The sequence below is a fragment of the Mytilus trossulus genome, chromosome 9, assembly GCF_036588685.1.
Source record: "Mytilus trossulus isolate FHL-02 chromosome 9, PNRI_Mtr1.1.1.hap1, whole genome shotgun sequence".
In the NCBI taxonomy this organism is placed as follows: domain Eukaryota; kingdom Metazoa; phylum Mollusca; class Bivalvia; order Mytilida; family Mytilidae; genus Mytilus; species Mytilus trossulus.
Window position 1 is genome coordinate 72,514,161 of NC_086381.1, and position 21,993 is coordinate 72,536,153.

Here is a 21,993-nt window from a genome sequence, read left to right on the forward strand (position 1 = left end):
CGTAAACCTCACGTAAACCTGCGTAAACCTGCATAACAACGTATACCATGAACTTTGTATAATGTTAGACAACTGGGTGAAATATGCGATGCACTGTATGTTTATTTGACAATTGCGACATGAATAAAGTCATGAATAAAGTATCAGAACTTTCAGTGTATTTTTCTTTGCGACGCCCACAGCTACAGTAAGAACTCTACATCATTGACCTGTCTGATGTGTGAAGATTTGATGAACAATTACAGATTGAAACTACATGTTGACAATTTTATGGCAATAATAATAATGTTACTTAAATGACTTTATTGATAACTTGATATTTTGTGATATACATTGTATTTTGTGATATATATATATTTTGAAATAATTGAACATGATGTCCCGAGGCGATGTCGAGGGCGATATGATTGAGGCTAGCGGTGTAACTCGTACTAGCACGCGACAGCGAGGTTTAACCGATAAGGGTTTTTTGTGGCAAGTTGATACTTTAGAGAAAAACTTTCGAAAGGCAGTTTCTTCATGGAAGTCATGGTCAAACAAAATAGAAGTACAATTAAGTGACACTAAAGACACAAATATCATTCGTGAACATCGAAATATATTAGTTGAAAACATGAATCATTTAACTAGTGTTTATAAACAATTATCAAATCTTATTGAAAATGAAAGTGAGTCACATGGTCATCCGGAATTAATTAGTGACACTGATATATTTAAGCGATACGAAACTTGTGAAAACTATCACGCAGATCTCATGAAAAGAATAACGACTCGTGTTCAGGAAATTGATAGAGACAATGTAGAAACTAGAGGTTCATATACATGCAAGTCGAAATCTAGTCATTCATCTCGTTCACATAGATCAAGTGCATCACAACGGTCACAAACTGCTTCGCGAGCCGCAGACTTGAAAGCAAAATTAAAGTACATTGAAATCGAGGCGAAGGCGAAATTAGATTTGGAAAGAATACAAACAATACGTGAACTAGAGGCTACCGAAGCCAAGCTAGATGTTATCGATAAAGCTAGTCAAGGTTCAGACTTAGATGAATTAAAGAAATCACTTCCGCAAGATAATACTCTTGATAAATTTCTTCAACACGTTAATCCGTATGCTAAAGTAGATACTGACATTGAAAATATTGAGCATGATGATTTTGTAAGTACTCTGCCAAGGTCAACAGTACCGAAGAAGTTGAATATTAACCATGATCAAGTTCAGTCAATACACAATACAAGTTATAAGTATCCAGTTCAAGGTTATTCCGTCCCAACTGCAAGTCTACAAGGTCAAGGTCGATTTGTCTCAAATGTCGATCAATTTAGGCAAGCTAAGTCTACATCCAACGTCCGTCCATCAATATTAGATCAGTCTGCATTAAATGTAAGTCAGTCATTTGTACAAAGTGAAAGTTATGTGCCAGTAATGACACACATGCGTTCTGAACCAGTAGTAACAAACGTAAATTCTATGCCAGTTGTGACAAGCGTAAGTTCCGTAACTCTTAATCCATCAGCTATAACATTTGTACCTCAGAATGAAAACACTGCTAATGTTACAGGAAAATACGTTCAAATTGAAGACCTTACGAAATCACTCGCCGAACAAGTGAGTCTTAGTCGGCTGCCACCACCCGAACCGTCAGTCTTTTTTGGTGATCCTTTAAAATATCCTGCGTGGAAATCATCATTTCAAACTCTTATTGAACAACGAAAAATTCCAACGTTTGAGCGTATACATTACTTGCGAAAGTATGTCGGAGATTCAGTGCGAGAGGTAATTGAAAACTTTCTAATATTGTCTACCGAAGACGCTTACGATGATGCAAAGGAACTCCTTGAGAAGAGATTCGGTGATCCGTTTATTATCAGCAATGCATTCCGTGATAGGCTCGATAATTGGCCGAAAGTACCGTCTAGAGACAATATTGCTCTAAGAAAATTTTCCGACTTTCTAAAACAGTGCTTGTCTGCGATGAAAACTATGGGAACATTGAACGCGTTAAACGACAATAGAGAAAATCGTAAACTTTTGTCAAAACTACCGGATTGGGTTGTAACACGGTGGTCCAGAATCGTTGCGAAACACAAAGACGATAAGCGTGAATTTCCTTCATTTCAAATGTTTGTAAATTTTATAGAAAAAGAAGCAATCATAGCAAATGACCCGGTAACGTCAATACAGTCCGTCAGATCAGAAACTACAAATAGCACTAGTGACAAGTTTAAGACAAATCGATTTCAGCATGGTAAATATGATAATCAGCGTAGAAATGTTCTTGCGACAGAAACTTCGCGAGTGCCTGATAAAAACAATAACAGTTACAACAAGGATCTAACATGTACATTTTGTAAGAAAACTGGTCATTTCATCGATTCATGTTATCAGTTTCTTAAGAAGTCAGTGAATGAGCGAAAGAACTTTGCGAAAGAAAACGGACTTTGTTTTGGTTGTCTTGGATACGGACATACATCGAAGAAATGTCAAAAACGTAAAAAGTGTGAGGTATGTTCAAGGTTTCATCCAACGCCTTTACATGGTGACTTTAACAAACCGATCATTTCCGTTAACAAGGATAAACCGTTAGAAACTAGCACCGTGGAAAATTATAAGTCACAGACCGGAGCCGTATTCATGAACAATACAAAAGCAAGTTGCAAAAGTTCTATGATTGTGCCTGTTTATGTGTCGCATTCAGACGATCCAGATAACGAAAGACTTGTTTATGCTTTACTAGACACACAGTCCGACACTACTTTTGTTTTAGATGAAACACGCCGTGCGTTAGGACTCCGTGGAACAGATGTTAAACTCTCACTATCTACAATGCATGCAGAAAATCATATAGTTGACAGTCGTAAAATAAAAGGTCTAGTGGTAAGGGGATTTGACAGTGAAGTTAAAATACCGCTTCCGAACGTATTTACACGTGACATCATGCCAGCAAACCGATCTCATATTCCAACAGCTGAAATGGCACTTCGATGGTCATATTTAGAACACATTGCAGAAAAGTTGATGCCCGTCCAAGATTGTGAGTTTGGGCTTTTGATTGGTTACAATTGTCCTCGTGCACTTATTCCACGTGAGGTAATACCTTCAATTGATAATGGACCGTATGGACAGAAAACTGATTTAGGATGGGGAATCGTTGGTATAGTTGATCCCTTGCAAATAGACAACTGCGACTCGATAGGATTCAGTCACCGTACTCTTGCTCTTGAGGTTCCGAATGAGTTATCAATTAAAAGTGGAGATTCAGAACATGTTTACTTTTCGTTTGGTTCGAGCGTTAAGGAAATAATTCCAAGTGAAGTTGCCCGCATGATGGAACTTGACTTTTCGGACAGAAATGTTAACAAGATTTCATATTCTTACGATGATAAAAGATTTATTTCTATTCTTGATGAAGGAATAAGTGTTGAAAATGGACATTATGTTATGCCATTGCCGTTCAAAGATAAAAACCCGCCTATTCTACCGAACAACAAGAACATTGCAGTAACACGTTTAAATCAATTAAAGGGTCGTCTTCAGAGGGATAAAACCTATCGTACACATTACTTTACAAGCATGAATGACTTTATCGAAAAGGGTTATGTAGAAAAGGTTGAATCGTCTAAACAGGATAACGATGGTCATGTATGGTATATACCTCACCATGGGGTATACCATAACCAAAAACCTGACAAGGTGCGTGTTGTATTTGACTGTAGTGCTAGATATCAAGGTCATTCTTTGAACGATCATTTGTTACAAGGACCTGATCTTACCAACAAGCTTATTGGAGTACTGTGTAGATTTCGAAAAGAAAACATAGCTGTGATTTGTGATATAGAACAAATGTTTCTTCAGTTTAACGTAAATAAAGATCATAGAGACTATTTAAGATTTTTGTGGTGGAAAGACGACAATCTTCATGAAGATCCTATAGAATATCGTATGAACGTTCACTTATTTGGAGCCGCTTCTTCTCCTGGTTGTGCCAACTTTGGTCTGAAAAGAGTTGCTGACGATTACGAAGATGAGTTTGGATCAGATATTTCAGACTTTTTGAGATATGATTTCTATGTTGATGACGGTCTGAAGTCCGTTGCGTCCATCGATGATGCAGTAAACTTAGTAAAACGAAGTCGAGAGATGTGTAATAAAGTAGGTTTAAAACTACATAAATTCCAGTCTAACTCTAAAGAACTTTTAAATCTAATACCAATTGAAGATAGAGCAAAAGATCTAAAGAACTTAGATTTATTAAATGACAAACTGCCGATTACGAAGACTCTAGGCATACAATGGTGTATCGAATCCGATTCTTTTCAATTTCGCATTGAACTTACGAACAAACCACTTACGAGACGGGGAATACTTTCAACGTTAAGTTCCGTGTATGATCCCTTGGGATTTCTTTCTCCTTTCGTACTTCTGGGTAAACAGATTCTACAAGAATGTTGTAGCGATCAAATTGATTAGGACGAACCGCCTTCTGAAATTTTGATACAAAGATGGCAACAGTGGCGAAATGACATTCAAAATCTAGCGCAACTAGGAATTCAGCGATGTGTAAAACCGAAAAACTTTGGAAATATAACAGTATGCGAGCTTCATCATTTTTCTGATGCTAGCACTTTAGGTTATGGACAATGCTCGTATCTACGATTAATCGATGAAAATGGACTTATTCATTGTACACTTCTAATGGGAAAAGCCAGAGTTACTCCACGTCGTTTATTAACAATACCTCGTTTGGAATTGTCAGCCGCTATTGTATCAATTAGAATAAGTCAACTACTAAAACAAGAACTTCAATACGAGAACATTACTGAGTGGTTTTGGACTGATCTCGGTTATATTGCGAACGATAACCGAAGATTTCACATATTTGTAGCAAATCGAGTACAACAGATAAGAGAACACTCTAGTCCAACACAGTGGAAGTACATAGACACCAAGGAAAACCCTGCAGATGTAGCCTCACGAGGGGCAAGCGCAAATGATTTGGTGAAGAACTCAAATTGGTTTACCGGACCGAAATTTTTATGGACACTTCAATCCTTTGACGCAGATGCGAATACACCCGATTTGTCACTGAATGACCCTGAAATACGAATAGTGAAGACATTTTCTACTAAGATGGATGTTATTGAATTTGCGTCTATGATTGAACGCTTGGAATATTTCTCTAGTTGGAATCACGCAAAGCGAGCTGTAAGCATTTGCTTAAAACTAAAGGACACACTTAGATCTCAGACTAAGAGTAAAAACCAATCAATTGTAAGTACATTGTGCGTAAACGACATGCAACGTGCAGAGATTGAAATTATCAAACAATTGCAATCATCGTCATTTAGCGAAGAAATAGCTGTTTTACAATCGATGGGTGAAGGTAAAACCTATGAAGATAGACAATCAACCCGAATTCGAAATATACAATTGAAACGAACTTCATCATTATACAAGTTAGACCCGTTTCTAGATTCCGATGGAATTATTCGAGTTGGTGGTCGTATTCGACGAGCGGAGTTTAACTTAGCAGTTAAACATCCAGTGATCATTCCTAGACATTCACACGTAACAGAACTAATCATACGACATTTCCACGAGAAAGCCGAACACCAAGGAAGAGGCATGACAATAAATGAAATACGTGCGAACGGATTTTGGATAATTGGTTGTAGTACTGCCGTTTCTAAATATCTAGCAACATGTGTAATTTGTAGGAAACATAGAAGTAATACTCAAGAACAAAAAATGGCTGACTTACCGAGTGACAGGCTTGATCCGGTACCGCCTTTCACTTATAGCGGAGTTGATTTATTTGGACCGTGGTACATTAAAGAAGGACGTAAAGAACTTAAACGCTACGGTGTCTTGTTTACGTGTCTATCATGCCGAGGCGTACATATAGAGACAGCAAATTCACTCGATACCAGTTCATTCATAAATGCGTTACGTAGATTTATAGCCATACGTGGCCCTGTAAGACATCTAAGGTCAGATAGAGGAACCAATTTTGTAGGTGCGGAACGAGAATTGCGAGAAGCTTATTCAGAAATGGACGATAAAAGTATAAGACAATTTCTTTCAAATGAAGGTTGTGATTTTGTAGAATTCAAAATGAATGTCCCATCTGCTAGTCATATGGGTGGAGTTTGGGAACGTCAAATCCGGTCAGTTAGAAATGTGCTTGCGTCACTAATGCATCAATCTGGTACACAATTGGACGATGAATCTTTGAGAACTTTTATGTGCGAAGCCGCAGCAATTGTGAACAGCCGTCCTTTAACTCTTGATAATTTGAATGATCCTTTATCAGAAGAACCCCTAACGCCAAATCATATACTTACGATGAAGTCAAAGATTATTCCTCCGCCTGGACAATTTCAAAGAAGTGATATTTACTCTCGAAAACGCTGGAGGCGAGTTCAATTCTTAGCAAACGAGTTTTGGAATAGATGGAGGAAGGAGTATTTGTCTAACCTACAATCTAGAAAGAACGGGACTGCTCCTAGACGAAATTTGCAAGTCGGCGATATAGTTATGATCAAAGATGAACAAGCCGCGCGAAATCAGTGGCATCTTGGGAAGATCAACACAGCACACGTAGATGAAGATGGACTTGTTAGAAAAGTGCGGGTTACGATCGGTGCTCAAATTGACAATAGTGGAAGGAGGAATTCACCTCTTCAGGAATTAGATAGGCCGATTCAAAAACTAGTGTTAGTATTAGAAGTAGGGGAAACCGAGGAAGTCCCCACCGAGGAGCCTATTCACATTTAGTATGCGATGTTCAGTAATGGTAGTATAGTGGTTATAAGACTATGATATTTTGGAAAAATTAAACATTAATTTTGGGGAGCCATGTTACTGTTGTACATTAATTAGGAGTAAGATACGTATTACGATTACAATCTAAGTAGTATATTGTCGTTTCTTTCCCCGATATATCAGTTTCCCACGAACGAAGCACGATGCTATGAACACAAATTTTGACATGTTAATGGCCCAAAGAGTTCTTACGTAAACCTCACGTAAACCTGCGTAAACCTGCATAACAACGTATACCATGAACTTTGTATAATGTTAGACAACTGGGTGAAATATGCGATGCACTGTATGTTTATTTGACAATTGCGACATGAATAAAGTCATGAATAAAGTATCAGAACTTTCAGTGTATTTTTCTTTGCGACGCCCACAGCTACAGTCTGATTTATGTTCAAAATGTGAAAATTCCTTCATAAGATGAATTTTCTTAATTATTTGCTCTGTATAAAACAATCCCGATTTAAAAATTGTAATCAATGAAAACATTTTCTTTTTCAAAAAATAATTTGGACCCGCGGCGCCAACCAACTTTAATCATTGAAAATTGGCAACGGCAGCATAAGAGCACGTATTTCTTTTTCAAAGTTGATGCACTTATTATAAAGTTTTTTGAAAATATGCTATTTTTAACTTTTCCAAAAAATTGGGATTGATGGTAAGATTTTGGACTTAAATACGTTAAAATAAATGATATGAATTATAATGTAAGTATAAGTCACTGTTTAAGAAAAAATAAATAAAACCAAATTCTGGGACTACTATATTAACGTTAGTATAATAGTCCAAGGATTAAAGTGTGATAAAATAAGATAATGAAAAGAAAAACAGCTGGCGATATACTACCTATATCTTTCGCATAATCAAAGACAAATCAAGAAGCATTTGCAAGCATTAACGCAAATTGAGGGAGCGAAATTACCAAATTACAACAAACTTATATAAACGTGTAATTGGGGAAAAGAGACAGAAACAAGAAACGAAATATTTACAATTTTACTAGCAAAGATAGGAGACGTTCTCTGGCAGAGAGAACATTGCTTAACTTCAAAAAAATAAAAGAAACTAATAATACACAAATAGTAAAAAAAAAAGAGAAGAAAATAAGACATCGAAGGTTATAAGCAAAGACAGCCAATGTGGTATGTTAAATTGTAAGCACGCTCGTCCTAAGAGTAGAGAGGTAAGCCTCAGATTTGTCCTAGTACACTTGTTTCACTCATAGTATCAAACTAAGTTTTAAAGTTTTAAAACATTTCGAAGAAAGAAAACGCCAAAATATATACAAAACAGACTTTTTATTTCATTTTGTAACATAAATTAGGCAGTTAGTTTTCTCGTCTGAATTGTTTTACATTATCATTTCGGGGCTTTTTATAACAGACTATGCGCAGACGTATGGACTTGGCTCATTGTTGAAGGCCATACAGTGACCTTTAGTTGTTTATTTTTGTGTCAATTTGGTCTCTTGTGGAGAGTTGTCTCATTGGCAATCATACCACATCTTCTTTTTATATATTTAAATCAATATACAAGACATCAAATTGTTATTTTGTGTTATTGTTGCAGACAATTCTTGGCAAAAACTTAAAATTCTTCATGTAACACAAAAATCACGGGAATCCATGACCTGACCCAGAACCACCATTCTGAAATTTTAGACTTTTATAGAAAACAGCTCTTAAAATTTTGTTTTAATTCAATGGAATTTTGCATTTGCACTGGCTTGTAAAAATAAAACTTTATAAAGAAGCAACTTCTTACATCTCTGTACTTTAAACGTCAATTTCACATGAGTAGCATGAGTAGAATATAAGGTCAACGTTTGAAACTTTCCGTGGAACAACGTCAAAAATCGACTTTCTAAAACAGTGCTTGTCTGCGATGAAAACTATGGGAACATTGAACGCGTTAAACGACAATAGAGAAAATCGTAAACTTTTGTCAAAACTACCGGATTGGGTTGTAACACGGTGGTCCAAAATCGTTGCGAAACACAAAGACGATAAGCGTGAATTTCCTTCATTTCAAATGTTTGTAAATTTTATAGAAAAAGAAGCAATCATAGCAAATGACCCGGTAACGTCAATACAGTCCGTCAGATCAGAAACTACAAATAGCACTAGTGACAAGTTTAAGACAAATCGATTTCAGCATGGTAAATATGATAATCAGCGTAGAAATGTTCTTGCGACAGAAACTTCGCGAGTGCCTGATAAAAACAATAACAGTTACAACAAGGATCTAACATGTACATTTTGTAAGAAAACTGGTCATTTCATCGATTCATGTTATCAGTTTCTTAAGAAGTCAGTGAATGAGCGAAAGAACTTTGCGAAAGAAAACGGACTTTGTTTTGGTTGTCTTGGATACGGACATACATCGAAGAAATGTCAAAAACGTAAAAAGTGTGAGGTATGTTCAAGGTTTCATCCAACGCCTTTACATGGTGACTTTAACAAACCGATCATTTCCGTTAACAAGGATAAACCGTTAGAAACTAGCACCGTGGAAAATTATAAGTCACAGACCGGAGCCGTATTCATGAACAATACAAAAGCAAGTTGCAAAAGTTCTATGATTGTGCCTGTTTATGTGTCGCATTCAGACGATCCAGATAACGAAAGACTTGTTTATGCTTTACTAGACACACAGTCCGACACTACTTTTGTTTTAGATGAAACACGCCGTGCGTTAGGACTCCGTGGAACAGATGTTAAACTCTCACTATCTACAATGCATGCAGAAAATCATATAGTTGACAGTCGTAAAATAAAAGGTCTAGTGGTAAGGGGATTTGACAGTGAAGTTAAAATACCGCTTCCGAACGTATTTACACGTGACATCATGCCAGCAAACCGATCTCATATTCCAACAGCTGAAATGGCACTTCGATGGTCATATTTAGAACACATTGCAGAAAAGTTGATGCCCGTCCAAGATTGTGAGTTTGGGCTTTTGATTGGTTACAATTGTCCTCGTGCACTTATTCCACGTGAGGTAATACCTTCAATTGATAATGGACCGTATGGACAGAAAACTGATTTAGGATGGGGAATCGTTGGTATAGTTGATCCCTTGCAAATAGACAACTGCGACTCGATAGGATTCAGTCACCGTACTCTTGCTCTTGAGGTTCCGAATGAGTTATCAATTAAAAGTGGAGATTCAGAACATGTTTACTTTTCGTTTGGTTCGAGCGTTAAGGAAATAATTCCAAGTGAAGTTGCCCGCATGATGGAACTTGACTTTTCGGACAGAAATGTTAACAAGATTTCATATTCTTACGATGATAAAAGATTTATTTCTATTCTTGATGAAGGAATAAGTGTTGAAAATGGACATTATGTTATGCCATTGCCGTTCAAAGATAAAAACCCGCCTATTCTACCGAACAACAAGAACATTGCAGTAACACGTTTAAATCAATTAAAGGGTCGTCTTCAGAGGGATAAAACCTATCGTACACATTACTTTACAAGCATGAATGACTTTATCGAAAAGGGTTATGTAGAAAAGGTTGAATCGTCTAAACAGGATAACGATGGTCATGTATGGTATATACCTCACCATGGGGTATACCATAACCAAAAACCTGACAAGGTGCGTGTTGTATTTGACTGTAGTGCTAGATATCAAGGTCATTCTTTGAACGATCATTTGTTACAAGGACCTGATCTTACCAACAAGCTTATTGGAGTACTGTGTAGATTTCGAAAAGAAAACATAGCTGTGATTTGTGATATAGAACAAATGTTTCTTCAGTTTAACGTAAATAAAGATCATAGAGACTATTTAAGATTTTTGTGGTGGAAAGACGACAATCTTCATGAAGATCCTATAGAATATCGTATGAACGTTCACTTATTTGGAGCCGCTTCTTCTCCTGGTTGTGCCAACTTTGGTCTGAAAAGAGTTGCTGACGATTACGAAGATGAGTTTGGATCAGATATTTCAGACTTTTTGAGATATGATTTCTATGTTGATGACGGTCTGAAGTCCGTTGCGTCCATCGATGATGCAGTAAACTTAGTAAAACGAAGTCGAGAGATGTGTAATAAAGTAGGTTTAAAACTACATAAATTCCAGTCTAACTCTAAAGAACTTTTAAATCTAATACCAATTGAAGATAGAGCAAAAGATCTAAAGAACTTAGATTTATTAAATGACAAACTGCCGATTACGAAGACTCTAGGCATACAATGGTGTATCGAATCCGATTCTTTTCAATTTCGCATTGAACTTACGAACAAACCACTTACGAGACGGGGAATACTTTCAACGTTAAGTTCCGTGTATGATCCCTTGGGATTTCTTTCTCCTTTCGTACTTCTGGGTAAACAGATTCTACAAGAATGTTGTAGCGATCAAATTGATTAGGACGAACCGCCTTCTGAAATTTTGATACAAAGATGGCAACAGTGGCGAAATGACATTCAAAATCTAGCGCAACTAGGAATTCAGCGATGTGTAAAACCGAAAAACTTTGGAAATATAACAGTATGCGAGCTTCATCATTTTTCTGATGCTAGCACTTTAGGTTATGGACAATGCTCGTATCTACGATTAATCGATGAAAATGGACTTATTCATTGTACACTTCTAATGGGAAAAGCCAGAGTTACTCCACGTCGTTTATTAACAATACCTCGTTTGGAATTGTCAGCCGCTATTGTATCAATTAGAATAAGTCAACTACTAAAACAAGAACTTCAATACGAGAACATTACTGAGTGGTTTTGGACTGATCTCGGTTATATTGCGAACGATAACCGAAGATTTCACATATTTGTAGCAAATCGAGTACAACAGATAAGAGAACACTCTAGTCCAACACAGTGGAAGTACATAGACACCAAGGAAAACCCTGCAGATGTAGCCTCACGAGGGGCAAGCGCAAATGATTTGGTGAAGAACTCAAATTGGTTTACCGGACCGAAATTTTTATGGACACTTCAATCCTTTGACGCAGATGCGAATACACCCGATTTGTCACTGAATGACCCTGAAATACGAATAGTGAAGACATTTTCTACTAAGATGGATGTTATTGAATTTGCGTCTATGATTGAACGCTTGGAATATTTCTCTAGTTGGAATCACGCAAAGCGAGCTGTAAGCATTTGCTTAAAACTAAAGGACACACTTAGATCTCAGACTAAGAGTAAAAACCAATCAATTGTAAGTACATTGTGCGTAAACGACATGCAACGTGCAGAGATTGAAATTATCAAACAATTGCAATCATCGTCATTTAGCGAAGAAATAGCTGTTTTACAATCGATGGGTGAAGGTAAAACCTATGAAGATAGACAATCAACCCGAATTCGAAATATACAATTGAAACGAACTTCATCATTATACAAGTTAGACCCGTTTCTAGATTCCGATGGAATTATTAGAGTTGGTGGTCGTATTCGACGAGCGGAGTTTAACTTAGCAGTTAAACATCCAGTGATCATTCCTAGACATTCACACGTAACAGAACTAATCATACGACATTTCCACGAGAAAGCCGAACACCAAGGAAGAGGCATGACAATAAATGAAATACGTGCGAACGGATTTTGGATAATTGGTTGTAGTACTGCCGTTTCTAAATATCTAGCAACATGTGTAATTTGTAGGAAACATAGAAGTAATACTCAAGAACAAAAAATGGCTGACTTACCGAGTGACAGGCTTGATCCGGTACCGCCTTTCACTTATAGCGGAGTTGATTTATTTGGACCGTGGTACATTAAAGAAGGACGTAAAGAACTTAAACGCTACGGTGTCTTGTTTACGTGTCTATCATGCCGAGGCGTACATATAGAGACAGCAAATTCACTCGATACCAGTTCATTCATAAATGCGTTACGTAGATTTATAGCCATACGTGGCCCTGTAAGACATCTAAGGTCAGATAGAGGAACCAATTTTGTAGGTGCGGAACGAGAATTGCGAGAAGCTTATTCAGAAATGGACGATAAAAGTATAAGACAATTTCTTTCAAATGAAGGTTGTGATTTTGTAGAATTCAAAATGAATGTCCCATCTGCTAGTCATATGGGTGGAGTTTGGGAACGTCAAATCCGGTCAGTTAGAAATGTGCTTGCGTCACTAATGCATCAATCTGGTACACAATTGGACGATGAATCTTTGAGAACTTTTATGTGCGAAGCCGCAGCAATTGTGAACAGCCGTCCTTTAACTCTTGATAATTTGAATGATCCTTTATCAGAAGAACCCCTAACGCCAAATCATATACTTACGATGAAGTCAAAGATTATTCCTCCGCCTGGACAATTTCAAAGAAGTGATATTTACTCTCGAAAACGCTGGAGGCGAGTTCAATTCTTAGCAAACGAGTTTTGGAATAGATGGAGGAAGGAGTATTTGTCTAACCTACAATCTAGAAAGAACGGGACTGCTCCTAGACGAAATTTGCAAGTCGGCGATATAGTTATGATCAAAGATGAACAAGCCGCGCGAAATCAGTGGCATCTTGGGAAGATCAACACAGCACACGTAGATGAAGATGGACTTGTTAGAAAAGTGCGGGTTACGATCGGTGCTCAAATTGACAATAGTGGAAGGAGGAATTCACCTCTTCAGGAATTAGATAGGCCGATTCAAAAACTAGTGTTAGTATTAGAAGTAGGGGAAACCGAGGAAGTCCCCACCGAGGAGCCTATTCACATTTAGTATGCGATGTTCAGTAATGGTAGTATAGTGGTTATAAGACTATGATATTTTGGAAAAATTAAACATTAATTTTGGGGAGCCATGTTACTGTTGTACATTAATTAGGAGTAAGATACGTATTACGATTACAATCTAAGTAGTATATTGTCGTTTCTTTCCCCGATATATCAGTTTCCCACGAACGAAGCACGATGCTATGAACACAAATTTTGACATGTTAATGGCCCAAAGAGTTCTTACGTAAACCTCACGTAAACCTGCGTAAACCTGCATAACAACGTATACCATGAACTTTGTATAATGGTAGACAACTGGGTGAAATATGCGATGCACTGTATGTTTATTTGACAATTGCGACATGAATAAAGTCATGAATAAAGTATCAGAACTTTCAGTGTATTTTTCTTTGCGACGCCCACAGCTACAGTCTGATTTATGTTCAAAATGTGAAAATTCCTTCATAAGATGAATTTTCTTAATTATTTGCTCTGTATAAAACAATCCCGATTTAAAAATTGTAATCAATGAAAACATTTTCTTTTTCAAAAAATAATTTGGACCCGCGGCGCCAACCAACTTTAATCATTGAAAATTGGCAACGGCAGCATAAGAGCACGTATTTCTTTTTCAAAGTTGATGCACTTATTATAAAGTTTTTTGAAAATATGCTATTTTTAACTTTTCCAAAAAATTGGGATTGATGGTAAGATTTTGGACTTAAATACGTTAAAATAAATGATATGAATTATAATGTAAGTATAAGTCACTGTTTAAGAAAAAATAAATAAAACCAAATTCTGGGACTACTATATTAACGTTAGTATAATAGTCCAAGGATTAAAGTGTGATAAAATAAGATAATGAAAAGAAAAACAGCTGGCGATATACTACCTATATCTTTCGCATAATCAAAGACAAATCAAGAAGCATTTGCAAGCATTAACGCAAATTGAGGGAGCGAAATTACCAAATTACAACAAACTTATATAAACGTGTAATTGGGGAAAAGAGACAGAAACAAGAAACGAAATATTTACAATTTTACTAGCAAAGATAGGAGACGTTCTCTGGCAGAGAGAACATTGCTTAACTTCAAAAAAATAAAAGAAACTAATAATACACAAATAGTAAAAAAAAAAGAGAAGAAAATAAGACATCGAAGGTTATAAGCAAAGACAGCCAATGTGGTATGTTAAATTGTAAGCACGCTCGTCCTAAGAGTAGAGAGGTAAGCCTCAGATTTGTCCTAGTACACTTGTTTCACTCATAGTATCAAACTAAGTTTTAAAGTTTTAAAACATTTCGAAGAAAGAAAACGCCAAAATATATACAAAACAGACTTTTTATTTCATTTTGTAACATAAATTAGGCAGTTAGTTTTCTCGTCTGAATTGTTTTACATTATCATTTCGGGGCCTTTTATAGCAGACTATGCGCATACGTATGGGCTTTGCTCATTGTTGAAGGCCATACAGTGACCTATAGTTGTTTATTTTTGTGTCAATTTGGTCTCTTGTGGAGAGTTGTCTCATTGGCAATCATACCACATCTTCTTTTTATATATTTAAATCAATATACAAGACATCAAATTGTTATTTTGTGTTATTGTTGCAGACAATTCTTGGCAAAAATTTTAAATTCTTCATGTAACACAAAAATCATGGGAATCCATGACCTGACCCAGAACCACCATTCTGAAATTTTAGACTTTTATAGAGAACAGCTCTTAAAATTTTGTTTTAATTCAATGGAATTTTGCATTTGCACTGGCTTGTAAAAATAAATCTTTATTATGAAGCAACTTCTAACATCTCTGTACTTTAAACGTCAATTTCACATGAGTAGAATATAAGGTCAACGTTTGAAACTTTCCGTGGAACAACGTCAAAAATCGACGTTTTATTAGGAACGTCGTGTAACGCTAAGTGGAACGAATACCGTGCGTAACGTCACTGTTATAAAGAATTTGAGTCTTAGCCAATAAGAGTTTTCGTTCCATGAATGAAAATCAGCGCTGACAACATTCAGTATTATTGAAATAATTGTAAAAATGTATGTTCGCAAACTTCCTACCTTTTTGCTTATTTTATGCAGTTTTTTTTAATAACTAAATATCATATGTAAAAGTTTTCTTTTAAAAGAAGCAAAACAAAAATATATATTGATATCATACATGTTGTCAATACCACAACGTCGCAATACGCATCAGTGTATAGTGTACCATTTGGTTCAAAAGTGGGTTTTTTTTTGTGTATTTAAATTCCAAAACTTAGTGGAAAAACATGAAAATGCTCATTTATCAAACAGAGGTATATTTCACTCAGGACTACAAAACTTTATAAATGACAATTCGATTGGTCATCATGGTCATACTGTGTATGATGAAGACGATAAATGTGATCTCTTTAAGGGACGACATCAACAAATCAATGAATGATAAAAAACTTGATTCAAATAATTTGGGTGTGGGGGGTTAAAATTGCTACAAGTTTTGTTTAATTGACACGAATTTTATATATATATATCCTTATAGGTCAATCATTTTTTCCCAAATTAAGTTAAGAGAGGGGGTTAAGGGGGAGGGGGTTCAGTAAAGTATGTGGGACACTACAAGCCCCAAAACTCGGACATCGGGACACCAACTCCATATTTGGACCTGAAATCGGGACGCGAGACGTTATAGTTAGACATGCGTGCGTGCGCCGACGCTATATTTGGGCCTTAACACGGACGCGATAGTTGACTCTGAAATCTAAGGGTATGACTCACACGCCGACGCCATATTTAGGCCTTCGCTCGGACGCTAGACGTTAATGCCATATTTGGGCATAAACTCGGACGTTATAGTTGGACTTGACATTGGGATGCATACCTATGGATATGATTCGCACGAACGCATATTTGGGCCTATGCGCGGACGCTAATGCCATAGTTGGGGCTACGGGCGGAGGCTAGATGCTATCACTATAGTTGGACCTATGCGCATACGCCGACGCTATATTTGGGCCTCAGCGCGGACATCAGAGTTAGACTTTATATTGGGATGCATACCTAAGAATACAATTCACACGAACACCGTGTTTGGGTGCAGAGGCTATAGTTGGGCGATATACCACCTAAATGTTGGTCCGGGCTACCCTCCAAGGTGGACGTTACGACACACCTTTAAAAGTGGACGGTATACTCTCGAAAACGGACGCGAATTTTTCTTTGCTAAACGCTTACCAAACCCCTAGATAGTCTGTGATAATTCTGAAAAGAATATTCTACCTCTCAAAATAGTTACTACTAAGACATGCTTATAACAACTGCATAAATTTTCCAAGATATAGTATTTATATAAATCAGATAAACTGTCAATCAATCCAGTCAGGTAAACTCATCAAAGTTGTTATTAGAATTTTTAATAAATTTACATTTGTTGTGCAAATTGGTCCTCAATGCTCTTCAACTTCGTAATCTATCTGGCCTATTCAACTTTTGGGGATTCGAGCTTCACTGATTCATGAGTCTTTTGTAGACGGAACGCGCGTCTGGCGTAAATACAAAAATAAATCCTTGTATCTATGATGAGTTTATTTACAACCACTGGGTCGATGCCTCTTCTGGTGGAGTTCTCATTTCCCAAGGGTATCACCAGCCCAGTAGTCGGCACTTGAATTATTACTTGATATGCCCATATTTATATAAATTAATTGTTTACAAAACTTTTGAATTTTTGAAATACTAAGGCTTTTCTTCCTCACGAATAGAATACCTTAGCTGTAATTGACAAAACTTGGTCCTCAATGCTTCAGCGTCGTACTTTATTCGAGCGTCACGGATGAGTCGTCTTTAGTAGACGAAACGCGCCTCTTGCGTAAATACAAAATTTAATCCTGGTGTCTATATGATGGGTTTATTTTCATTGACACAAATATCGATTTTGTCATCAGCAAATTAAAACATATTTTTTCAAAGAGGGATGTATAAAGACACATCTACGCTCATTTTTTTTTACAACTTAGCTATCCTACTGTCTGTCGATACAGTTATATTTAGCTATCCTACTGTCTGTCGATACAGTTATATTTAGCTATCCTACTGTCTGTCGATACAGTTATATTTAGCTTTCCTACTGTCTGTCGATACAGTTATATTTAGCTATCCTACTGTCTGTCGATACAGTTATATTTAGCTATCCTACTGTCTGTCGATACAGTTATATTTAGCTTTCCTACTGTCTGTCGATACAGTTATATTTAGCTATCCTACTGTCTGTCGATACAGTTATATTTAGCTTTCCTACTGTCTGTCGATACAGTTATATTTATCTATCCTACTGTCTGTCGATACAGTTAGCTATCCTACTGTCTGTCGATACAGTTATATTTAGCTATCCTACTGTCTGTCGATACAGAGATATTTATCTATCCTACTGTCTGTTGATATATTTAGCTATCCTACTGTCTGTCGATACAGTTATATTTAGCTTTCCTACTGTCTGTCGATACAGTTATATTTATCTATCCTACTGTCTGTCGATACAGTTAGCTATCCTACTGTCTGTCGATACAGTTATATTTAGCTATCCTACTGTCTGTCGATACAGTTATATTTAGCTTTCCTACTGTCTGTCGATACAGTTATATTTAGCTATCCTACTGTCTGTCGATACAGTTATATTTAGCTTTCCTACTGTCTGTCGATACAGTTATATTTAGCTTTCCTATTGTCTGTCGATACAGTTATATTTAGCTTTCCTACTGTCTGTCGATACAGTTATATTTAGCTATCCTACTGTCTGTCGATACAGTTATATTTAGCTATCTTCTGTCTGTCGATACAGTTATATTTAGCTATCCTACTGTCTGTCGATACAGTTATATTTAGCTATCCTACTGTCTGTCGATACAGTTATATTTAGCATTGCACAAGTCATGTCTTAACATAATCCCAGAGTTGATTTTAGTCTCTGATGCATGATTTTTAATTGCGACATAAATTGGATTTTTACCTTTGGTGTTTTTATGAAATAATTTGCTGAAAAAATGTGAGGGAAAACCATGGTATATTATATGCAAATTGATGTTGTACCATACTTTGCTAATTAAATATGCAACTCAACTAGAATCCAAAGGAAAAAAGGCGGAGCTTCAGCCATGGTATAACATATACATTTTCATGTTATTCCATGGCTGAAGCTCCACCTTTTATTTTTAATGTAGCCGCCTCTTAAATATATTTAGGAAAGTGTTAAACGTACTAAAAGGTCAAGATCTTCATTTGTTTTCATTTTATAACAAAAAGTAATAAATAATGTGTACCCACATCTTAAGAAACCTTTTTCAAACTATAAAGGATTGTTACGAATTCCCCTAATTTTGGAAACAATTACTAAATGTTTCTTCTTTTAGTTGTGAAAAAAATGAAATGTGAAACTATTATTTCCTTTGCGAAAATCCAATTTAATATCGATTTAAAAAAGGGGGTACCTACGATCAATTAGGGAAACGTACACTATCTACGCTCCCTGGATCCGCTACTGTTTTTAAAATACAGTGTTTTATAAATAATATTATAATCGAATTAATAAAATAACGGAAGAAAAGCAGTTTGTACGAAAACTAGAAATGTATAAATATGCATTTTTCAATGAGATAAAAATTCTGTAAAATATGATTAATTTGTATGATATCTTGAAAACAAACAAAAAAAACCAATTCTTACCGTCATTTGAATAATTATTTAATCCTTGTCGCTGGAATCCGTTATTTTTGTTTACCTCAGTCTGATGACATTATGAAATTACCTGCGCAAACAATCATAGAGGGGCGCAAAACTAAATAAAAATCGGGAAAATCCGACATTTTCTTTCCTTTTTTTTAAATCCATGGGTTCTATTATATGAAATGCACAGAAGATCATACACGAGGCGCAAAAGTGACTTGCGCGAGCTTCCATTTCATTCGATAAAACTGTAACGTGATCAATTTCCAATATAAGTTGAAGGTCTTAATGCTGTCAATCATTTTATTTATATTACAAATTTTATAATTCTGGTTCCAAAAGTACTTAGTAATTGTTTTGGGCTTTTAACTATAGCTGTCAGTAATTGCGAGTACTCTCAAATCGAGCTATCGTTACCAATTGATATTTAATAGTGTGTCTTTCTTTTGTTGTGAGGTTTCACTATTGTTTCAGATAAGGGTGAAGGTTGATATAAAAACGTCTAACCCCACTGAATTCGTTTGTACCTGTCCGAAGTTATGAACCTGATGTTCAGTAGTTGTCGTTTGTTGGTGTGGTTCATAAAAGATAAACGAAAGATACCAGAGGGACAGTCAAACTCATAAATCGAAAATAAACTGACAACGCCATGTCTAAAAATGAAAGGACAAACAATAGTTCACATGACATAACATAGAAAACTAAAGAATAAACAACATGAACCTCAACAAAAAGTAGGGGTGATATCAGGTGCTCCGTAAGGGTAAGCAGATCCTGCTCCACATGTGACACCTGTCGAGTTGCTTATGAGATAACAAATCCGATAAATAGTATAATTCGGTAGGTCACATTTATGAAAGGGAAAGAGATTGTAGTTACGACGTAAGGAAGATATCCGATATCATTTGTGAAACGGTTATTCCATAACGGTCAACCAACTCGTGATGGCGTCCGTAAAATTTACGAAGAGATGATTTCAACTTCATCATTTGAAACTCTTGATTTAATAGCTTCGTTGTGAGCAACAACCCTCTATCAAGAAAATCATGATAGGAAATGCAGGCACGGGAATATCGTATCAATTGGGAGATATATACCCCGTATGCAGGTGCTGCTGGAATGTTGCTACTTAGAAATGGAAACTTCACAATTGGGAAGCTGAAATCATCTCTTTTGTCGTAAAGTTTTGTTTTCAAACGACCCTCATTGTCAATTTCTAGATGTAAGTCAAGATATATCAGGCAGATTTAACTGTATCTGTTGTATCCTTTATCTCTAGTTCAATGAGATAGATGCGTTCGACATAGTCACCAAATTTTAAATCATTTAGTGAAAGAACATCATCTTCTAGTATATATAAGTGTTTCTCGTTTCTTTATAGAGATTAACCGTTGGTTGTCCCGTTTGAATGGTTTTACACTAGTAATTTTTGGGGGTCGTTTATAGCTTGTTGTTCGGTGTGAGCCAAGTGTGACTTGGGTGGAGAGACTGAGTTGTCTAATTGGCACCAATACCACATCTTCTTATATATATTGTATGTAGAAAACGAACAGACGATGTCATGTAAGAAAAAACCCGATAAACGACCATAAAACAAACAACAGCTTACAAAACACAACATTGAAAACTAGATTTAATACAAACCAACGAAAAACCGGGGTAGGAGGATCCTTCTCCACAAGCGACACCCGTCATGTTACTCCTATACAATACGCTTACAAGTTTACCGAACTGGTTAGGCATCACGCAATATAATTCACTGGTTTTCGTAGTAGATTTCTTCCGAGATAATAGATTTTGGTGGTGGTATATTTATATAAGACAACGCGAATACCTTTTGGACTTTTTACTTTCCAATCAAACTATAAAGTTTCTTTGGCACCGACCCTTTTATTATTCATATCATAAAATGGAAAATGGAAATGAAGAATATACAAACGTACTGGAATTTTGATCAGTATGATAGACTTTTTATCGATCTGACGAGTTCAACTGTTTTCTTTTTTAGTTTGTTCTTATGTTGAACTTTTACACCACTGTCACGGGTTATGGAGGGTTGGCGCCTTTCAAACTAGTTTAAATCCCCCCACTATATTGTGTATTTTCCTGACCCAAACAGGAGCCTGCAAGTCAGTGGTTGTCGTTAGTTTAACAATTGTTTTAGTTCATTATTTTGAACATAAATCAAGCCGTACAATTTCTCGTTTAACCGTTTCACATTTGTCATTTCGGGGCAGTTATTCATGATATCCGACTATGCGGTATGGGAAACCGAAAACTAGGCTAGGTTTAATCCACCATTCTCTACAAAAGTAAATGTCTGTTCCAAGTTAGAAATATGGCAGTTGTTTTCCATTCGTTTGAAGTTTTTGAGCTTTTGATTTTGCCTTTTATAAGGGACATTTCGTTTTGAATTTTCCTTCGAGTCCGGTAGTTTTGTTATTTTACTTTTTGTTTATTGTTGAATGCCGCACGGTGACCTGTTTATATATATGTATACATATATACATATAAACAAGTCTAAATTGAAAACAACATTCAAACCTATGAGCGTGTTGGATAAAACCCTCAATTTTATACGTCTGCATGCAAAACAAATTTCTTGATAGAGAAGTCTATAAATACAGCACATACAACATTTTCCAAAAGACCAAAAATATTTAAAAAGTATATTTTAACAAAACACATTTTACTAGCAGGTCGAACAATAGATGTGCTTAAACACGGTATGCTCACTGCCATGGCGATTGCCAATAAACGGATCACCAGATGCA

At 36.2% G+C, this 21,993-nt stretch overlaps 3 protein-coding genes across 3 annotated transcripts; all 3 read left to right on the forward strand.

Annotated features, from left to right (window-relative positions):
- The first annotated feature begins 4,696 nt into the window (after nt 1-4,696).
- LOC134684917 (uncharacterized) lies at nt 4,697-6,778 on the forward strand. The gene has a single exon (XM_063544234.1). It carries the CDS (start codon nt 4,697-4,699, stop codon nt 6,776-6,778), a length of 2,082 nt encoding a protein of 693 aa, XP_063400304.1.
- A 1,938-nt stretch (nt 6,779-8,716) lies between these two features.
- LOC134684918 (uncharacterized) lies at nt 8,717-11,203 on the forward strand. Its single transcript, XM_063544235.1, has one exon. It carries the CDS (start codon nt 8,717-8,719, stop codon nt 11,201-11,203), a length of 2,487 nt encoding a protein of 828 aa, XP_063400305.1.
- Nucleotides 11,204-11,428: 225 nt separating this feature from the next.
- On the forward strand, nt 11,429-13,510 carry LOC134684919 (uncharacterized). Its single transcript, XM_063544236.1, has one exon. The coding sequence runs from the start codon at nt 11,429-11,431 to the stop codon at nt 13,508-13,510; it is 2,082 nt and encodes a 693-aa protein (XP_063400306.1).
- The last annotated feature ends 8,483 nt before the right edge of the window (nt 13,511-21,993 follow it).

What these genes read in the sequence shown, in the direction of transcription:
- LOC134684917 (XM_063544234.1), top strand. Translation starts at nt 4,697, where the DNA reads ATGGGAAAAGCCAGAGTTACTCCACGTCGTTTATTAACAATACCTCGT.
- LOC134684918 (XM_063544235.1), top strand. Translation starts at nt 8,717, where the DNA reads ATGGGAACATTGAACGCGTTAAACGACAATAGAGAAAATCGTAAACTT.
- LOC134684919 (XM_063544236.1), top strand. Translation starts at nt 11,429, where the DNA reads ATGGGAAAAGCCAGAGTTACTCCACGTCGTTTATTAACAATACCTCGT.